This window comes from Amphiprion ocellaris, chromosome 1 (assembly GCF_022539595.1).
Source record: "Amphiprion ocellaris isolate individual 3 ecotype Okinawa chromosome 1, ASM2253959v1, whole genome shotgun sequence".
Lineage (NCBI taxonomy): Eukaryota > Metazoa > Chordata > Actinopteri > Pomacentridae > Amphiprion > Amphiprion ocellaris.
In genome coordinates, this window is record NC_072766.1 from 4689700 (window position 1) to 4705985 (window position 16286).

General features: G+C 39.0%; 1 protein-coding gene and 2 long non-coding RNA genes across 3 annotated transcripts; 1 reads left to right on the forward strand and 2 right to left on the reverse strand.

The window, feature by feature from the left end:
- Positions 1–544: 544 nt before the first annotated feature.
- LOC111566429 (gastrin-releasing peptide receptor-like) lies at positions 545–15979 on the reverse strand. The gene is made up of 4 exons (XM_023267014.3): positions 15364–15979; positions 8866–9217; positions 8246–8359; positions 545–3422 (listed from the first exon to the last, which is right to left on the reverse strand). The coding sequence occupies exons 1-4, from the start codon at positions 15735–15737 to the stop codon at positions 3141–3143; spliced, it is 1122 nt and encodes a 373-aa protein (XP_023122782.3). The 5' UTR covers positions 15738–15979; the 3' UTR covers positions 545–3140.
- Positions 2409–7296, forward strand: LOC129350612 (uncharacterized). Its single transcript, XR_008604082.1, has 3 exons — positions 2409–2501; positions 3151–5298; positions 5632–7296. It is a non-coding gene; the product is annotated as an uncharacterized LOC129350612 (long non-coding RNA).
- LOC129350625 (uncharacterized) lies at positions 7426–8214 on the reverse strand. The gene is made up of 2 exons (XR_008604099.1): positions 7763–8214; positions 7426–7648 (listed from the first exon to the last, which is right to left on the reverse strand). It is a non-coding gene; the product is annotated as an uncharacterized LOC129350625 (long non-coding RNA).
- Positions 15980–16286: the final 307 nt, after the last annotated feature.

Genomic DNA, 16286 nt, shown 5'->3' on the forward strand with positions numbered 1-16286 from the left:
TCACATGATTTTTAGAAATATAAATATATAGTGACAGACAGAATATTACACATCAGTATTCAGCAGAATATCTACCAACATGAAAATACCACATTAATTGGAGTTATCTCTTTGTAAAATTGTAGCAAAAGATGTATTTGATCTGGCTAAAATCAGAAAGGATGTTACAGTTTGTGACTTAGAGGAGTGTTCAGCTAAGAGTTATTTCATTTCAGATGATCAGAGGCCTTCTGCTCGACCAATTTTTACTTGCTTGAATGTTTTATCAAGATACGTTTTTAAAAAGTTACTCATCCACCTTCTTTTGGCACATTTTTGTTTTTTGTTTTTTTCACATTGAAATTTGAGGCTATGTTTTTACAATTTCTAAACTATCAAGGAAAGCCTCACATTTTCACAGTTTTTTATCAGTAGACCATTGATTCAGAATCTGAAATATTATAAGTTTACATATTAAAAAGACACATAACCTTTTTTTTTTCTCACTGTCTGACAATAAATCAGACTAAACTTTTCCTGTTTTAGATCAGTTAGGATTACCCAAATAATTTCTATTTGCTGAATGCCAGAATAATGAGACTTTCTTCAAAGTCAGAAGTTTACGTACACTAAGATTACTATGCTTTCAAACTATTTGGGAAGGCCCAGATGATGATGTCATGGCTTTGAAAGCTTTTTATAGGTTAAGTGATGACATTTGAGTTAATTGGAAGCACACCTGTGGATGTATTTTAAGGCATGCCTCAAACACACTGTTTCCTTGTGTGAGACCAGGGGAAAATCTAAAGAAATCAGGAAGACAACTGTGAACCTCCACAAGTCTGGTTATCCGTAAATACAATTTCCAGATGCCTGAAGATTCCACATTCATCTGTTCAAACAATTATACCTAAGTATTAACACCATGGGAATGTCCAGCAATAATACTAGTCGGGAAGCAGACGGGTTCTGTGTCCCAGAGATGAACGTGTTTTGGTGTGAAATGTGCTGATCAACCCCAGAACTGACAAGAGCTGACAAGAGAGTGTCATGATCCACAGTGAAACAAGCCCTTGACCGACATGGGCTGAAAGGCTACTCAGCAAAGAAGAAGCCATTACCCCAAAAGAAACTTTACAAAGTCAGATCGCAGTTTGCAAATGCACACAGGGACAAAGACCTTAATTTTTGGAGACGTGTCCTGTGGTCTGATGAAACTGAAATTGAACCGTCTGGCCATAATGACCATCATTACATTTGGAGGAAAAAGGGAGGAGCTTGCAAGCCTGAGTGCACCATCCTAACTGTGAAGTATGGCGGTGGCAGCACCATGTTGTGTGGGTGTTTTGCTGCAGGTAGGACTGATGCACTTCACAAAATAGATGGCATCATGAGGAAAGAACATTACGTGGAAAATCTGAAACAACATCTCAAGACATGAGCCAGGAAGTTAAAGCTTGGGCACGAATGGGCCTTCCAAATGGACAATGACACGAAGCATGCCGCCAAATAAGTGACAAATTGGGTTACGGACAATGAAGTCACTGTTTTGGAGTGGCCATCACAAAGCCCTGATCTCATTCCCGTAGAAAATTTGTGGGCAGAGATGAAAAAGTGTGTGTGAGCAAGGCAGCCTACAAACCTGACTGAGTTACACCAGTTCTATCAGGAAGAAGAGTCAAAATTCCAGCAAGCTATTGTGAGAATCTTGTGGAAGGATACCCAAAACATTTAACCCAAGTCTCACAGTTTAAAGGCAATGCTACCAAATACTAAGGAAATGTATGTAAACTTCTGACTTTGAAGAAAGTAATAGATAATCCTCTAAAAAATTCTCTCTCTCATTATTCTGGCATTTAGCAAATAGAAATGATTTTGGTAATCCTAACTGACCTAAAACAGGAAAAGTTTAGTCTGATTTAATGTCAAACAGTGAGGGAAAAAAAGGTTGTGTCTTTTTATACAGTGTATGTAAACTTCTGGTTTCAACTGTAGATCAAATAGTGATTATGGGTGAGTTTAAATATGAAATAAGTTCTCCTTTGAACACGCATTAACAAAAAAACAAAAAATACTATGCAGAAGTCACCTAGTGATCTTTTTTTGAAACGTATGTGTAAATGTCAGATAAATTGTATTATTATTCTCCTGCACAATATTGTTTATGTATTAATAAGAAGACATTGTAGTCCTGCAGTGCCACCTTGTGGTCTGTTCCGCTTTTATTTTGTTAAGCGAGCGTGTCTTCTTCTGCGGTTTTTCTGACGCCGAACTTCCTGTTTCTTTGTCTATACAACGTTGTGCTCACGCATCGTCGGAGAAACGGTAAAAAACTGTCTAAAAACAGTAGTTATACATCACGTTTATCTATTTGAATTGTATTAAGGAAGGGTTTACATTGTGATTTACCTCATTATCCTGTATTCGTAGCTCTGAACAGCGACGTGTGTGTATGTCGAGCTGGAGAGCATGCTAGCTGATGGCTAACACTTAAATTAGCGCCCTTGGAGCGGCGGAATGAGGTGTGAAAATGTTTAATGTGCATTATTATCAGATGAGTTGCGTTTATTTGTATTGGATGTAAACATGATTTATACGTGAATTGTTTGTGATACTGCAGTGAAGCATTTTGTATTCTGTTTAATTCTGTAGTTTTCACGGTGCTTATGGTACACGTGCTGGTCGAGAGTAAGAATAAATCAACACCCGTTTGAAACTCTCTGCGTCTTGCTGAATGAATCCAAGGGGCCGCTACAGTATGTAGTTGTATGGAAAAAAAAATTGCATTTTTAAAAAAAAAAAAAATCCATATTTTATGCTATAAAAAAATCAGGTAAATTGGAGATGGTTGAGCAGGAATTGTTCTGAAAATTTGCTAACTTGAGTTGGAATGACTCACATACATCTTAAATCCATTAATTTAAAGCTACACAAGGCCACTCACTTGACAGCAGACATGCAACGAAGACGAATCTATTCTGAATTTTAAAACGCTGATATTTTACAAACACTACTACTTTACAACTACAAACTGAGACACAGTATTTAATGCAGAAACCACAGCACGGGATCAATAGATTGAATGGTCAATAATTAATTTTCTAGGAGTTCTCTGGTCTTATGGGATCACATGGAGAAACGCTGTATAACTTTCCTCTCTTTCACACACAGTCCTTCTGACTGAGCTGCCTGCCATTTATCATGGTCAGACTGGCCACGGAGTGATGCGTGCTGCGGACCGAAGTCACACGTATGGTGAAATGTGTCGGGCTCTGTGAGGAGCGTCTGGAGATCAAACGACAGCAGCAACACAGCTGCTGATTAAACTGCTTCTTGAAGGTCTTGCTCAGCAGGTAAAGGGCGAACGGGTTGAGGCAGGAGTTGGTGAAGGCCAAGATACGGGCTATGATGCTGCACACAAAGTGAGCCAGCGAGGTGTCCACCTGGAAGACAAGACGGAGTGCAGAGTTGGGAAAAAATGGTTTATAAGGTGGAGTGACATAGAAATCTGAGCAAGGATGCACTGGGGATGCCAACAAATACAATATAAACACAAACAGAATCTGAATTATTGCAATTGTTTAAGCGATTGTGGCCAATTTTTCTTGTCAGTATCTTACTTTGACACTAAAACAGGGGTGTCAAACTCATCTTCATTCAGGGACCACATAATGACCTATAAATAACCACAACTCCAAAGTTTTCCTTTGTTTTACTGCAAAAAGTATGTTCTGAAAATGTACATTTTAAGGAATTACCTTTTTACAAAATATCATGAACAAACTGAGATTTCTTCAGAAAAATAAGTTAAATTGCAATAACATTATACCTCAGTTTATTATTTCCACATTACAACTTCCAGATCACAGAGTGTCTACAAAGGAACACAACATTTAGTTACTGGTACCTGGAACTGAACGATATAGTATTTAACTTTATGATCAAAACGACAAAAGTCAGACAAAAAACAAGACAAAATATCGCAAGAATGAGACATAAAATGACAACAAAACAAAAAAGGCAAAAAACTTACAAAGTGACAAAAAATGCAATCAAACGAGACAAAAACCCCCAAAATGACAAAAAAATAGACAAAAAACATAAGCGAGACAAAAAGGAAACACAAAAACAAGAAACAAAACAACAAAAACATGAGATAAATGACAAAAATCAGACAAAAAACAAAAACCAACAAAAACAAGACAATATTACAAAAACGAGATACAAAATGACAAAAGAACAATGAGCAGTCTAGTATTTTACTTTATGATCAAAACAACTTGTCATGGTCTAGAAATTATTTCAATTTTCTAGTTTTACAAATTTACAGTTCGGAGTTAATGTCTTCTCTGTAATTTTTACATTTCACAAAGTTGTCCTGTGGGCCGGTTGGTCCCTCTGGAGGGCCGGTTTTGACCCACAGGCCACATGGTCGACACCCCTGCTCTGAAACAACTATAAATTACTCTGTTCTACTATCTATTTCCAATGCATTAAATCAATCAACATGTTTTAGCCACATTAAGTTTCCAGTTAACTGGAAACTGGAAATGTTTTTTGTACATTTTATTCCTCTGAACTTCGCATAACACAAGTGAAAACTATACAGCAGGTGGCAGCAGAAAACAATGAAATACACTAAAGCCGCGATTCCACAAGCACCTACTCGGCGCGGTGCTGCTCGGCTCGTCTTTGTTTGCGAGCGTTTCCATATGGATTAGTGCACGGTATCAGGCACGATTTTCCCTACCTCCTCGGCTGAGGTTCCAACCGAGATGAAGTGAGCCGAGATGTGACGTCTACATAGTGCAGGCCACTGATTGGACAGGAGTGCAGCCCACTGATTGGACAGGGAGTGACGACACACGAGCGCGACTCCAGCACGAAAACAAAACCGGCATTTAAAAAAAACTAAACAGCGACAGTGTGCATTGCTCTTCACAGACCTCTCTGTCTTCATAATTTTAATATTAACAGCCAGACCTGTACCGTGGGTGAATGAAGAGGTCGAGACTTTTCTGTCTTTGGTGGTGGACCAAAGAATACAGAGAGAGCTGGACATAGAAAGTTTATCAGGAGGTCTCTGAGCGGATGGCCACCCACGTATACAGTAGACTGTATATAAAGAGGACAGAAGCAGTGTAGGGAGAAGTTGAAAAAGCTCAAAAATGACTATTGGTTCACCAAGGACCACAGCGGCAGGCGTGGGTCAACCAGGAGGTGTTGGAAGAGGTTTAATGGAAGCTATTTACTTGCACCGCACCGACGAGCAACAGGAGGGAGACTCAGCTGCTGCATTATTGGAGACGTTCAAGAATGGTGAGTGTTTTGTGACTTCAAGAAACTTTCACATCATTTATCCCATTGGTGACAAGCTTCTTTTAAGCAAACAAGTATATTTAGAAAGTAACGTTGTTGTCTCCTGTAGCAGACAATAAGCTAGCTAGTTAGCCATTGGCGCTAGCTAGTTAGCCATCAGCGCTAGCTCCGTGCTCTGTATTTCGTGCTGCTGTTTCTAACGTTTAGCTCTCAGAAGCTAATACATCAGTCTGCATGATGAACTAAGCTAGTGGTCGTACAGGTTTATTTTTTTCACAAGTTACAATGTCGTATTTTTCGTGTACTTAGGGTGAATGTTTATTTCTGTTCAAGAATCCCTTTCCACATGCGAAGCCTACTCCACCTCCGTCGCGGAGCCCCCAGCTCCCCTGCCTCCTCTCCACCACCAGCAGCGGCTCCTCTCCAGCACCAGCTTCGACACCAGTACCAGCTCGGACACCGACCCTGTCAACATCAACGTCTTATTACCGGTAAGACACGGTAAACAGAGACCATGGTTGATTTTCGCATTATTATTATTACTACAGGTGTAAATGCCTGCAAGCATGATCAGAACAGTGAGACCAACGACCAAGAATTCAGACAGGTGTAAATGCAAACTGTGCAGCTGCCAGCTCAGGAACGCCTGATGAAAGCTACATGTAGCTACAGTGACACATAAACAGAACACATGCAGCTCCATTTTTTTCCTATTGACTTAACAAGCAAGTCACTCTAATTTACTTTCTCGTGCAATGTAGTATTGCAACCATTCTTCTTATAGTCACTAGGTAACTGTAAAACTGAATGAAAATATACATAGAAATAAGAAAACACAGCTGTTCTTAGGAACTCCAAAATGTGCACAAGATGAAATAAAGTTCACACCACGCTGTTTTTAGTTGTGGTGGAGGAGATACTATTTGTGCTTCAGTTAAAGTAAAGAGTGCCAAAAATATCTTAAAGTAAAACAATCAAAGACATGATCATGATTGAAAATCAATGGACGGGTGGCTAAACACATCACATCATAGCTGTGGAGTCCTTCTAGCTCCTGGGGACTACAATCTCTCAGGACCTGCAGTGGGAGACGAACATCCACTCCATCCTGAAAAAGGCTCAGCAGAGGATGTATTTCCTATGACAGCTGAGGAGACACGGCCTGCTGCAGGAGCTGCTGATCCAGTTCTACACTGCAGTCATCCAGTCTGTCCTGTGCACCTCTGGATCAGCCACACAGCAGGACAGAAACAGACTACAGCCTATAGTACGGACTGCAGAAAACATCATCAGAGACTCCACTCACCCTGGACATAAACTGTCTCCCCCCTCCCCTCTGGCAGGTACTACAGATCCCTGTACACAGAAATCACCAGACACAACAGTTTCTTCCCCACTGCCATCACTGTAATAAACAGCTGAGCCATTCCTACACACCTGTACAATAGTCAGTATTCCAATGGACATGTACAGCATTTTTTTTTCACCATGAACAGCATTCTCTGCTTTTGCACTACTGTGTTTATAGCAATTATCATTTTGCTAATGTGTTTATTCCAGTCTAGCTGTAAATTTCTGTATATATTGTTTTATTTAATTTTGCTACTATTTCATTTTTCTTCCTGTTCCTCTTTCTATAGTTTCTTTATTTTTTATTATTCTCTTCCATATTCTTAGTGTGACACCAACAGCCAAAACCAAATTCCTTGTATATTGTGTACTTACTAAAGCTGATTCTGATCACTTTTCTGTCTTTGGTCTAGGCAAGAGGAAAAGGTGCAACAGAAAATTGGACCTTCCAAGCGACTAATAAACTATTTTGTGACTTATGTGATTGCATCATAACTTTTCATTTTGTCTGTTAAGACACTGGTAGGAAAAGAGTCAACAGTCTGAACCAAACAATTCTGTATTCCCTAATAATGCATTTATGTTTAATGGGATTTAACATGTTTTAACACAAACTCCTTTATGGTTCATAATTCCATTGACTGAATTACACCAAAGCAATACTGATTTATCAAACTGGAATATTCTTAAAACAGCTGTTTTAATGTTTTGGTGTTTAATTTGTCATGTAATCTTGCTAACCTTCACAAATAAAACAATAGCACAGACACATCTGCAAAAGGTACAAAAGTTTATTGTCAGAATTGCATTAAAGAAAACAATAGCAGTCCGGGGACTGAAAAACAGAAGTATAGCGAGAAGAATAACTTAACTTTTGCATGACACGTAGTGCATCAGTGCATCCTGTACATCTCTGTCCTCCTCCTCTACACCTTGTGCCACTGCAGGCTTATGTGCTGCTGCTTCAGGTAAATCCCATGAAGTCTCACAAGAGAGCCACCTGAAACACATACACAGCATACATATTTTAATACCTAATAGCGATAAACTGCAGTCAGTACAGGGTCGTTCACAGGACTGATACACGATAGCTAGCGAACTAGCATTAGCTTACCCTCATATGTCGTCTCGTTCATATCCTCTTGTCTTCAGCTTGATACTGCTGCATCGCCTCCCAAACTCTCCTGTGTGTCTCCTGAGTGTTTCGACTCGTCGCTCTCAGCTTTCTCAGACTCTTTTATTACTTTGAATCTGACAGAAAGCTACAGACCGAGCAGCAGGTGAACCATCGTCTCCGTTATGTTGCGTTTGTGTCGCACGCAAATGACGTTAAGGGACTTTCGGCTCGCTGCGCTATGACGACTCCACCCACGATGAGGCTATATGGAAAAACAACTAAACCGAGACGAGCCGAGTCAGATACAATAGTGGCGAACCATACCGCGCTGAGTAGATGCTTGTGGAATCGCGGCTTAAATGAAGCCATATTGATGATGCGTATTAACTATACAGATATATACAACAGAATGTTCTTAAAAAAGAAATTCAGATTTACATAGAGACTGAATCAAATGTAAAAAAAAGTGCTTTTGTCTACCTGGGAGTAGTGGTAGGAGCGGTATAAGTAGATGATGTGACTCGGTAGCCAGCACACTGCAAAGAGACCAACAAACACCAGCACTGTTTTGGCCAAACGCTTTCTTGATTCAGCCTGAAAAAAAAGCAATACCCGTGAATGAAAGAGATATTATATAAACCAAGACAACATTTTTTTTCCTTTACGTGCAGAATTAACCAAAAGAATGTAACTAGCAGCCTCAGTTGTTGCTACGATCGAAGGCACTCAGAACCTGCTTTTATTTCTGTTTGATCATTTTAATAAGAGAATATGCTAAATTTTAAAAGCCTAAAAACTTGATGGACATTAAATTGGTTAATTCTAGCATGTAATTAGTGTATATCATATCTTTATATTTAAATTTGACTTATTTGCCAGCATTTTATCAGCAGAAATTGACTCCTTGCATATTATCCTTGGATATTAAAGGCTTTAAACGAGCTGGTATTCAACGTTTGGTGTAAATAAAACTAAATATAGTGTAACAGGAAACTAAATAAACAAAGCATGCCAGCTGTTTTGAAAGGTTAGATCTTTGTATGAACTTAGTAGATCCCAAATGGTTTTCCAGCTGGGCTAAACTCAGTTTTAACACTGGCCTGTCTTCTTGCATGCAGGTTTCCCTCCACTGGCAGGTTGGAGGCGCTGCTCATCAGGCTCTGGGCGATGAAGCTGTAGTACACCGATATGATGAGCAGGGGGATGACGTAGAAGATGAGGAAGGAGACCATGGAGTGGATCTGAGGGTGCAGTTCCCCAGCCAGAGGGTAAGGAGCGCAGGTGACAAAGCTCTCGTTGGTGGAGGTGATGTTGAAGGTGTGCAAGTCAGAGAACACGGCCTCGGGGATGGCCAGGATCAGGGAGAAGATCCAGATGAGCGCTGCCTTCAGGACAATGCTGGCGGTGGTGGTGGATGTTTGGATGTCCAGGGGTTTCACGATGGCTCTGTACCTGATAGATAAACAGACTCAGTGGCTCTCAGAGGAAAGTAGGGATGTTGCAAGCAGCAAAACCAAAATAATCTGTTGGAAAAGGCTATGAAGCTCTGTAGGGTTGGAGGAAACTGCAAAGTTGAAGATAACAGCAAACTCTGAAAAGTAACTCAGGGGCCTTTTGCCACCACTTTATGAAATGTGTGGTTGCAAGATAAAAACAAAATATCTCAAGTTGCAAACTTAGTTTTTTATGAGTTGTGTTGACATAGTAAGACACGGTGGCTCCGTGGTGAGCACCATCGCCTGGCAGCTAGAAGATCTCTGCTTTGCGTCCTGCATGGAGTTTGCGTGTTCTCTCTGTGCATGTGTAGGTTTTCACCGGGTACATTCTGCTTTCTCCCACAGTCCAAAAACATGCTGAGGTTAATTGGGTCAATATATAATTGCAGGACTTTTTGTAACATAGTTGACAGGTATCAAAGTTGACATTTTTGCTGTTTTCAGGCCTAAAATCATCAACATGGCCGCTATAACCAAACACCATATGGCATTTTTAGAGAAAGATTCTTCTAAATATTATATATACAATTGAGGATAACTGAAATTGAAAGTTATTTATAAAGATATTGCAGTAAACCTGTTGACATGCCATAAATCCACACTTGACTCACACACTACTTTATGTTAAGTAACACAGAAAGCCTTGGAGTCTGGCCAGTCTTTGCTTCAGGAGGAAATGACATCATGTGAAGCAGGTCATGTGATTTGGAATTAACACACTTCCTTGAGAGGTGTTTTTCAGAAACTCTGTTTTTTCGCTTCGATTTTGTCACATTTCATATATTGTATGTCATGCTTGTCACAAGCCAACAGAACAACTTTGCAACCTCTTGAATTCTGATATAGAAACAAGCCATTAAAACCCTGGAAAAGAAGACACAACAGTATCACCACTGTTGTATATTGGATAATTATGGATGTTCATTTTTGAAAACATGATGTACGATTGGTTTTCAAGGTTGTTCATAGCTATGCGCCCTCACCTCTCAAATTTTTTATTCATTGCACAACAAGGTCTTCTTCTAGCAGCAGTGTCATTTCCCTCTATGTAAAACCGCCTTTTGACAATCAGCTTTTTCCTACAAAGCAATAATGAAATGGAATAAGCTCCTCACTGAACTAAAGACTATAACTGATTCTAAAGACTTTTCTATAGAGACAAAAAACAGGGATCCGGAGCAATGAAACCTGTCAATACTGGCAGTCCTTGAAATGACTTTTTTAAAACCGTGTGAATGTGAGAATGTGAGATCTTTTTTTTTTTTTTAAAAATGTGATGTATTGCTTCTCTGCCTTTTCTTGTTTCTCTTTTCTTTCTCTTGCCTGCTGCAAGGACTTCAGATGGAAACTAGCGAGTATGGTATAATCTTTTTTTTTCACTCAAGTTTTTATTTATTTTTATATACTTACACAAACCAAGAAAAACAAGTTAGCAAACAAAACAGCTGAACAATGCCTGGGTAGTAACAGAGCATCTACATCGTCCTTCAGTCCTGTTAATCATAATTTCCCCCCTTGTTCTCCTCCAACGTTGCCCTTTTGAGTCCTGTATTCTGTCCACTTAGTCCATTTTTTGTCCGTTTGTGCTTCCTGTAGTCTCGTTTGTGAGTTACTTTTTCCATGTAGATTTCCTCAGTTATTTTCAACCTTTGTTTGTTTGTTGGTGGTCCTGTTTTCCCCCAGTTTCTTGTTATGGCTTTTTTACATGCCACTAGCAATATTTTGATTAAATATCTGTCATTTCCCATCACACTCTCTTCAGAGAAATTACAAAGATAAAGCACGCTGCAGCTCAAAGGGATCTTATAACCCATTGTTTGTTGTAGTTCTTCACATACAGCTTCCCAAAACACAGTTATTTTATGACATTTCCAAAAAACATGCTAGTAATCTGTATCAAGTTCTCCAACATTTCTGATGTCGGTTTAACTGTGGTCCAGAGCATCTTTACCTTGTGTTTAATGTTCTTCTGTACATGGTCCCTGTCAAATCAACTAATTAAAATAAAATAAAAAAATCCAGCCCCCCCCCCCATGTTCTAGTATATGCAGAAAAAATTAGATATTAGTTAAACATAACTGCATTAATAGTTGTCAAATCTCATAAAGATTGATGCAAACTGTTGCATTCATTAAGATTTGTTCAGTCTAATAATTTATCAATGTGCAGTCTTATGATCTATTAATATAAAAATATTGATTATAGCTGCTTTAGAGGGAACACAGAAGCAATTAAATGTTTAAATGCGAGGTGTTTAAAAAAAGGCTCAACTTAAGGGTGCTCTTTTGCATTAAAAAAAATGGCAATCCTGTGAAGTATAAATAAATGAACTGCAGGCCATCAGCCAAAATATGCAAATGTTTTAGAATCATAAATGTCAACAGGGCAGGTGTTAAAATGAATAAGTTTATGAACAAATGTGCTGCTGTATTGCAACTTCTATAACAGAAGGTCAGACAATTCATTAGATCCTCCTGCATGATTTAAAGGGGAAAAATCATTTCCAGAATCATTCTAGAGGAGAATAAATACCAAATATGTTTTGTTTTTGGGGTGTTTTTTTTTGGCAAAAGTTGTTATTTAGTCTCACGACTGATGTTTTACGTTTTAGTGATAAAGCTTTTCTCCTGTTAAACTTGAGAAAGTAATTCAGAAAATGAGAGACGATGAGAAGATAACATCGACCTGGTGACGTCAGGAATATTGACATACACAGTAATTAAAATGATATCTGTGAACAGGTTCAAGTCGAGTTAAAGGTGCAGACGGATCCATCACATGCAAGTCCAGATGTCTGCTTTGTCTCCCACCCACTATGGAAGGCCCGTAGGTTGCAGTTTCATATCATTTCTTTGGGTTGTAAATGGCAAAATGTGGCAGAAATCCCACCAATTTAAGGAGCTGATCAACATTCCCACCTTCACTTATGAACTCTCGGAAATGACACACAAGGATTTTCTGCATATCTAACTAGTAGGAAACCCACAAAATAAGAGATTTTATATCTCATCTGGTCAGGACTTTTTTATCTACAGTGATACAGTCACATAAATTATTGAGCCGAACCACAATTATTGTAGCTCGGAATGAAAATGGCACATTCACTCATATTCGACATAAACAGGAACATATCTGCTCTGACAGACACGTGACACAGATGTTTGAAAACACAGCTGGATGACTTAGTGTGTGACTTTGTGTGCACAGCAAAACTCGGTTCCTGACCATCCCGAACCTTGTTTCATGTGTATATTGATTAAAAAAAACATTTAAAACCCTTGTATGGGACGCTTGGTTTAACATGTTATTGCAAAATCTGACAATCCAGACATCAACATCATTTTGACCAGATGTAGCTACACTGTGACAAGACAGAATTTTTATTCATAATGTCTGTTAACTAGTCAGAAAGACAGTTAGAGATTCTTATGATTCAGATTTGACTTGTCAAAATAATAGTTGCAGGTATCTGAAATTATGACCAGTACAAATTGTTGTCATTATGTTGCTCATGTGAGGCTGGATTAGATAATGGCAGACAGACAGACAGACGGACAGACAGACGCTTACATACTTTGTTCATCCCCTTAGGGAAAGTCAAGATACGTCGTGTAATTTTTGCATTTCATACTCTTTCTTTTTCCTCCTTATTTCCTCTCTGTATCTACACTGATGCCATTGATGCCAAACTTTTATGACCAGTCTCATGTGCGTTGATTGAGTTCGCTGTGATCTGATGCAGTCAAAAAAGCTGGCTAAACTACATATTAACAAAACCAGAAATGAGTTGGCTACATTTAGAACAAACAAAAAAGCATTGAGAGCACAGTGCTACGCTGAGGCTGCTCAGTCATTGTATGATATCTGATGGATAAGTCCCGATAAGTCCACAGTGGTGGATTTGTAGTAGGATCACAATCATGTGATTGTCAGCAGGCCGCTGACGTAGCGTTCGCTTGTTGTCATAGTTACAGTGATGCCATGCCGCTATCTCGCAATGATACAGAAATCTTTAGCAAATCCATGGTTCCAGACTATAAGCCACATCACCGCCAAAATCTCATCAGGGGGTCCTTGTGTCATTTCTGACCTTCCCTGAAAATTTCATCCAAATCTGTTAGTCCGTTTTTGAGGAATGTTGCACACAGAAAGATAAAATGTACACCGATCGTCACATAATTAGAAGAAGAATCTTTCTGTACAAATGCCATGTGGTGTTTGGTTATAGGCGGCCATGTTGATTTTAGGCCTGAAAACAGCAAAAATATCTACTATGATACCTGTCAACTATGTTACAAAAAGTCCCTCAATTATATATTGACCCAGTTATCATTTTCTTTCTGACTCCAGCTTCTTTATGTCATCTCCCAGCTGGCAGGAAAAGTTCCCATAAACTTAATTAACATGACCTATAAATTCAAATAATGTTTAAAGGAAATGTTTTAATCTAAATGTTTAAAAAGACCCTTTAAGTACGTATAATCTGAAATAACGTTTTAATCGTTTCACTGCAACATTCAGAGGATGTTCGTAGGATTTTGTCGAAGCCACACATTACGTTCCCCTTTCTCGAACCAAAATTCAAAAAACTGCTTTTAAGATTTTATCGAGCCCTGAGATGACGGTGTGTGTTTTCATAAAAGCTTCCTGCATTGTGATGGATAACAAAGGAAGACAATTTGTCCTGCAATGTTCTGAGGATGTTGCTGAGGATGTTGTTGAGGATGTTGTTGAGGTAACACATTATAAAACATTCCCACAATACTGCACAGCTGATTACAAAAAAATGTCTCAATCCAATGTTAGAAAGTCATTACTGAATGTAACATTGACTTAAAACTAAAACAAATCTTACCACTGAAAAAAATACTAGAACGTTGCAGTATTTTCATATCAGTGCAACCATCTTGCTTCATCAACTTCTACTGAAATTATCTCCAAGCAACAAATTACATTGTTAGCAGAATTAGCATTTCCAATTACCACTTACCTAAAGAGTTACAGCATAAACACTTCTTAAAGCTGACTACTCTTAAAAATGTACTTGTTCCAGTAAGTTTTTCTGCATTATTTAAATGAATCTTGTGAGTAATTAACTGTCGTAATCACAAACTCATGTTTTTAAGTTGACGAACGTTTTAAAAATGAAGTTGTTCCAATTAGATTTTCTTCAGTAGTTTTTGGTCTTTTCAAGTTTTTGTTAATGTCGGAGCTTTTCAGAGCAGAATTCAACCCAAAAAATGTTTTGGTGATTTACTTTTCTTTATTTATTGGGATGCAATTGAGTATTTTAACACATCATATGTCAATTTTGAAAGAAAAAGACACCCAAATTTCTAGAAATTATAAATAAATACAAAAAGCGTTCTCTAGCTGAGCAGATTTGCTACATTTTTCCAGCATTTTCATCCCCTAGTTTGCTGAACTGAAGGGTAGGTGGCCAAATTTCACTGAAAAACACTGTTGGGCACATCACAATTGAAAATATTTCCAAATTCATTGCTGTTTGATATGATCCCGGTATGTTTAGCACACAGGGGAGTGAACTTCTGAATTCAATGTGAAGAAAAATGGAGTTATCAAGTCAATCTCAGTAAATTATTACAACTTGAAATTCCTTGTAAAAGGACTCATGCAGAAATTTGAGTTTAAAATACACACAAGATTAAGTGGATGCAATTACCAACATTATAATGTCACCCTAGCCTATCAAAATAATGTTTGCACTTCAGAAGGCTGATCTAAATCTGTAAATTAGAAAGTTTATCTTGTAATTGGGTATTTAATCAAGTGGTGGAATAGGTCCTTTAAATAACTTTTAAGAACGTTTTCAAAGCAAATATCAAATCGTGCATTGACAGCAGTTGATTATCGATTGATTCTGCACCTGATTGATCACATTCATCTTCTTACACGTGGCAACAGATTTGAAGAGGAGCAGCTGTGGTGCGTAGTATTCCACTGATCAATACAAAGTTAAATATTTGCTCAGTTTGGACATGTGGCACAGCTTTAGAAACGCCAATAAACATATATCTGGATTATCTGGCTGCCATATAAACATCCTTTAAGTTCTCCTGGAGGTCAGTGAGTCGTACTTACCTGTCAGCAGAGAGGGCAGTGAGAGTGAACACGGACACCCCAACCGAGGTGAGCTGGATGAAGGGGATGACTTTACAGCCCAGCCGGCCGAACAGCCACTCCTCTGAGAGGTAGCGGCTGGCGTCCACCGGAGCGCAGGTCAGCAGCAGCAGAACGTCGCCGAGCGCCAGGCTGGTCATGAAGAGATTGGGCACATTGCGGATGGATTTGGAGGAGCAAAACGTCTTGATCAACGTGATGTTGCCGACGAGCCCCAGCACGCTGATCACACCGTAAACGGAGGCGATGGCCACGCCGGTGAACCGCATCGTGCGCTCCGAGCCGTGGAGAGGAGTGGTGACGCTGCGCGACGCGTTTGGGCACAGATGCTCCATCTCTCCCCGCAGTCAAGACGGGCGATGTCTCAAGAAATATTTTTAAAACGAATGTTTAAAGTCCGAGGATCACTGGCAGGTCCTTGGGGAGTTTCAGAAAGAAAGAAAAACATCTGGTGAAATATCAATGTCCAACTTTAGAGCTGCGTCCTCCATAGAGCCTGAGTTCTGCTGCAGGAGCTCCATGCGCACAACAGGCTTCAGGAAAGAACAATCAATATGTACGTCTGAGGTGTTGAAGCTTAGAGAAAAAGGGTGAACATCATGAAAATATGACATAAAGGAGCTAAAACTATTACTACAAAACATAGAAATCTGATTTTGTCAGGCTTTGTGTGCTTTCACAATAACTTATCTGAAATAAATATCTGTCATTTTTCTACCTTTTCTAATGTTGGATCAAAATGCAAGCATGTCTAACTGTGCACTGTTAAAGAAAGAAAAAGAAATTCCATATTGTGAAAATTTGGCAGCAAAGGGTGCGAGAAAAGCAGACAGAAATGGTGGAAAACTATGAGGTTCAAAAACTGTAAAAATTGTGAAAATAAT

Coding starts and splice junctions, on each gene's coding strand:
- LOC111566429 (XM_023267014.3), bottom strand. CDS start 15,737: ATGGAGCATCTGTGCCCAAACGCGTCGCGCAGCGTCACCACTCCTCTC. Junction 9,218..15,363: donor ACTGCCCTCTCTGCTGACAG/GTAAGTACGACT, acceptor TTTATCTATCAG/GTACAGAGCCATCGTGAAAC. Junction 3,423..8,245: donor GCTCCTACCACTACTCCCAG/GTAGACAAAAGC, acceptor CTTGTCTTCCAG/GTGGACACCTCGCTGGCTCA.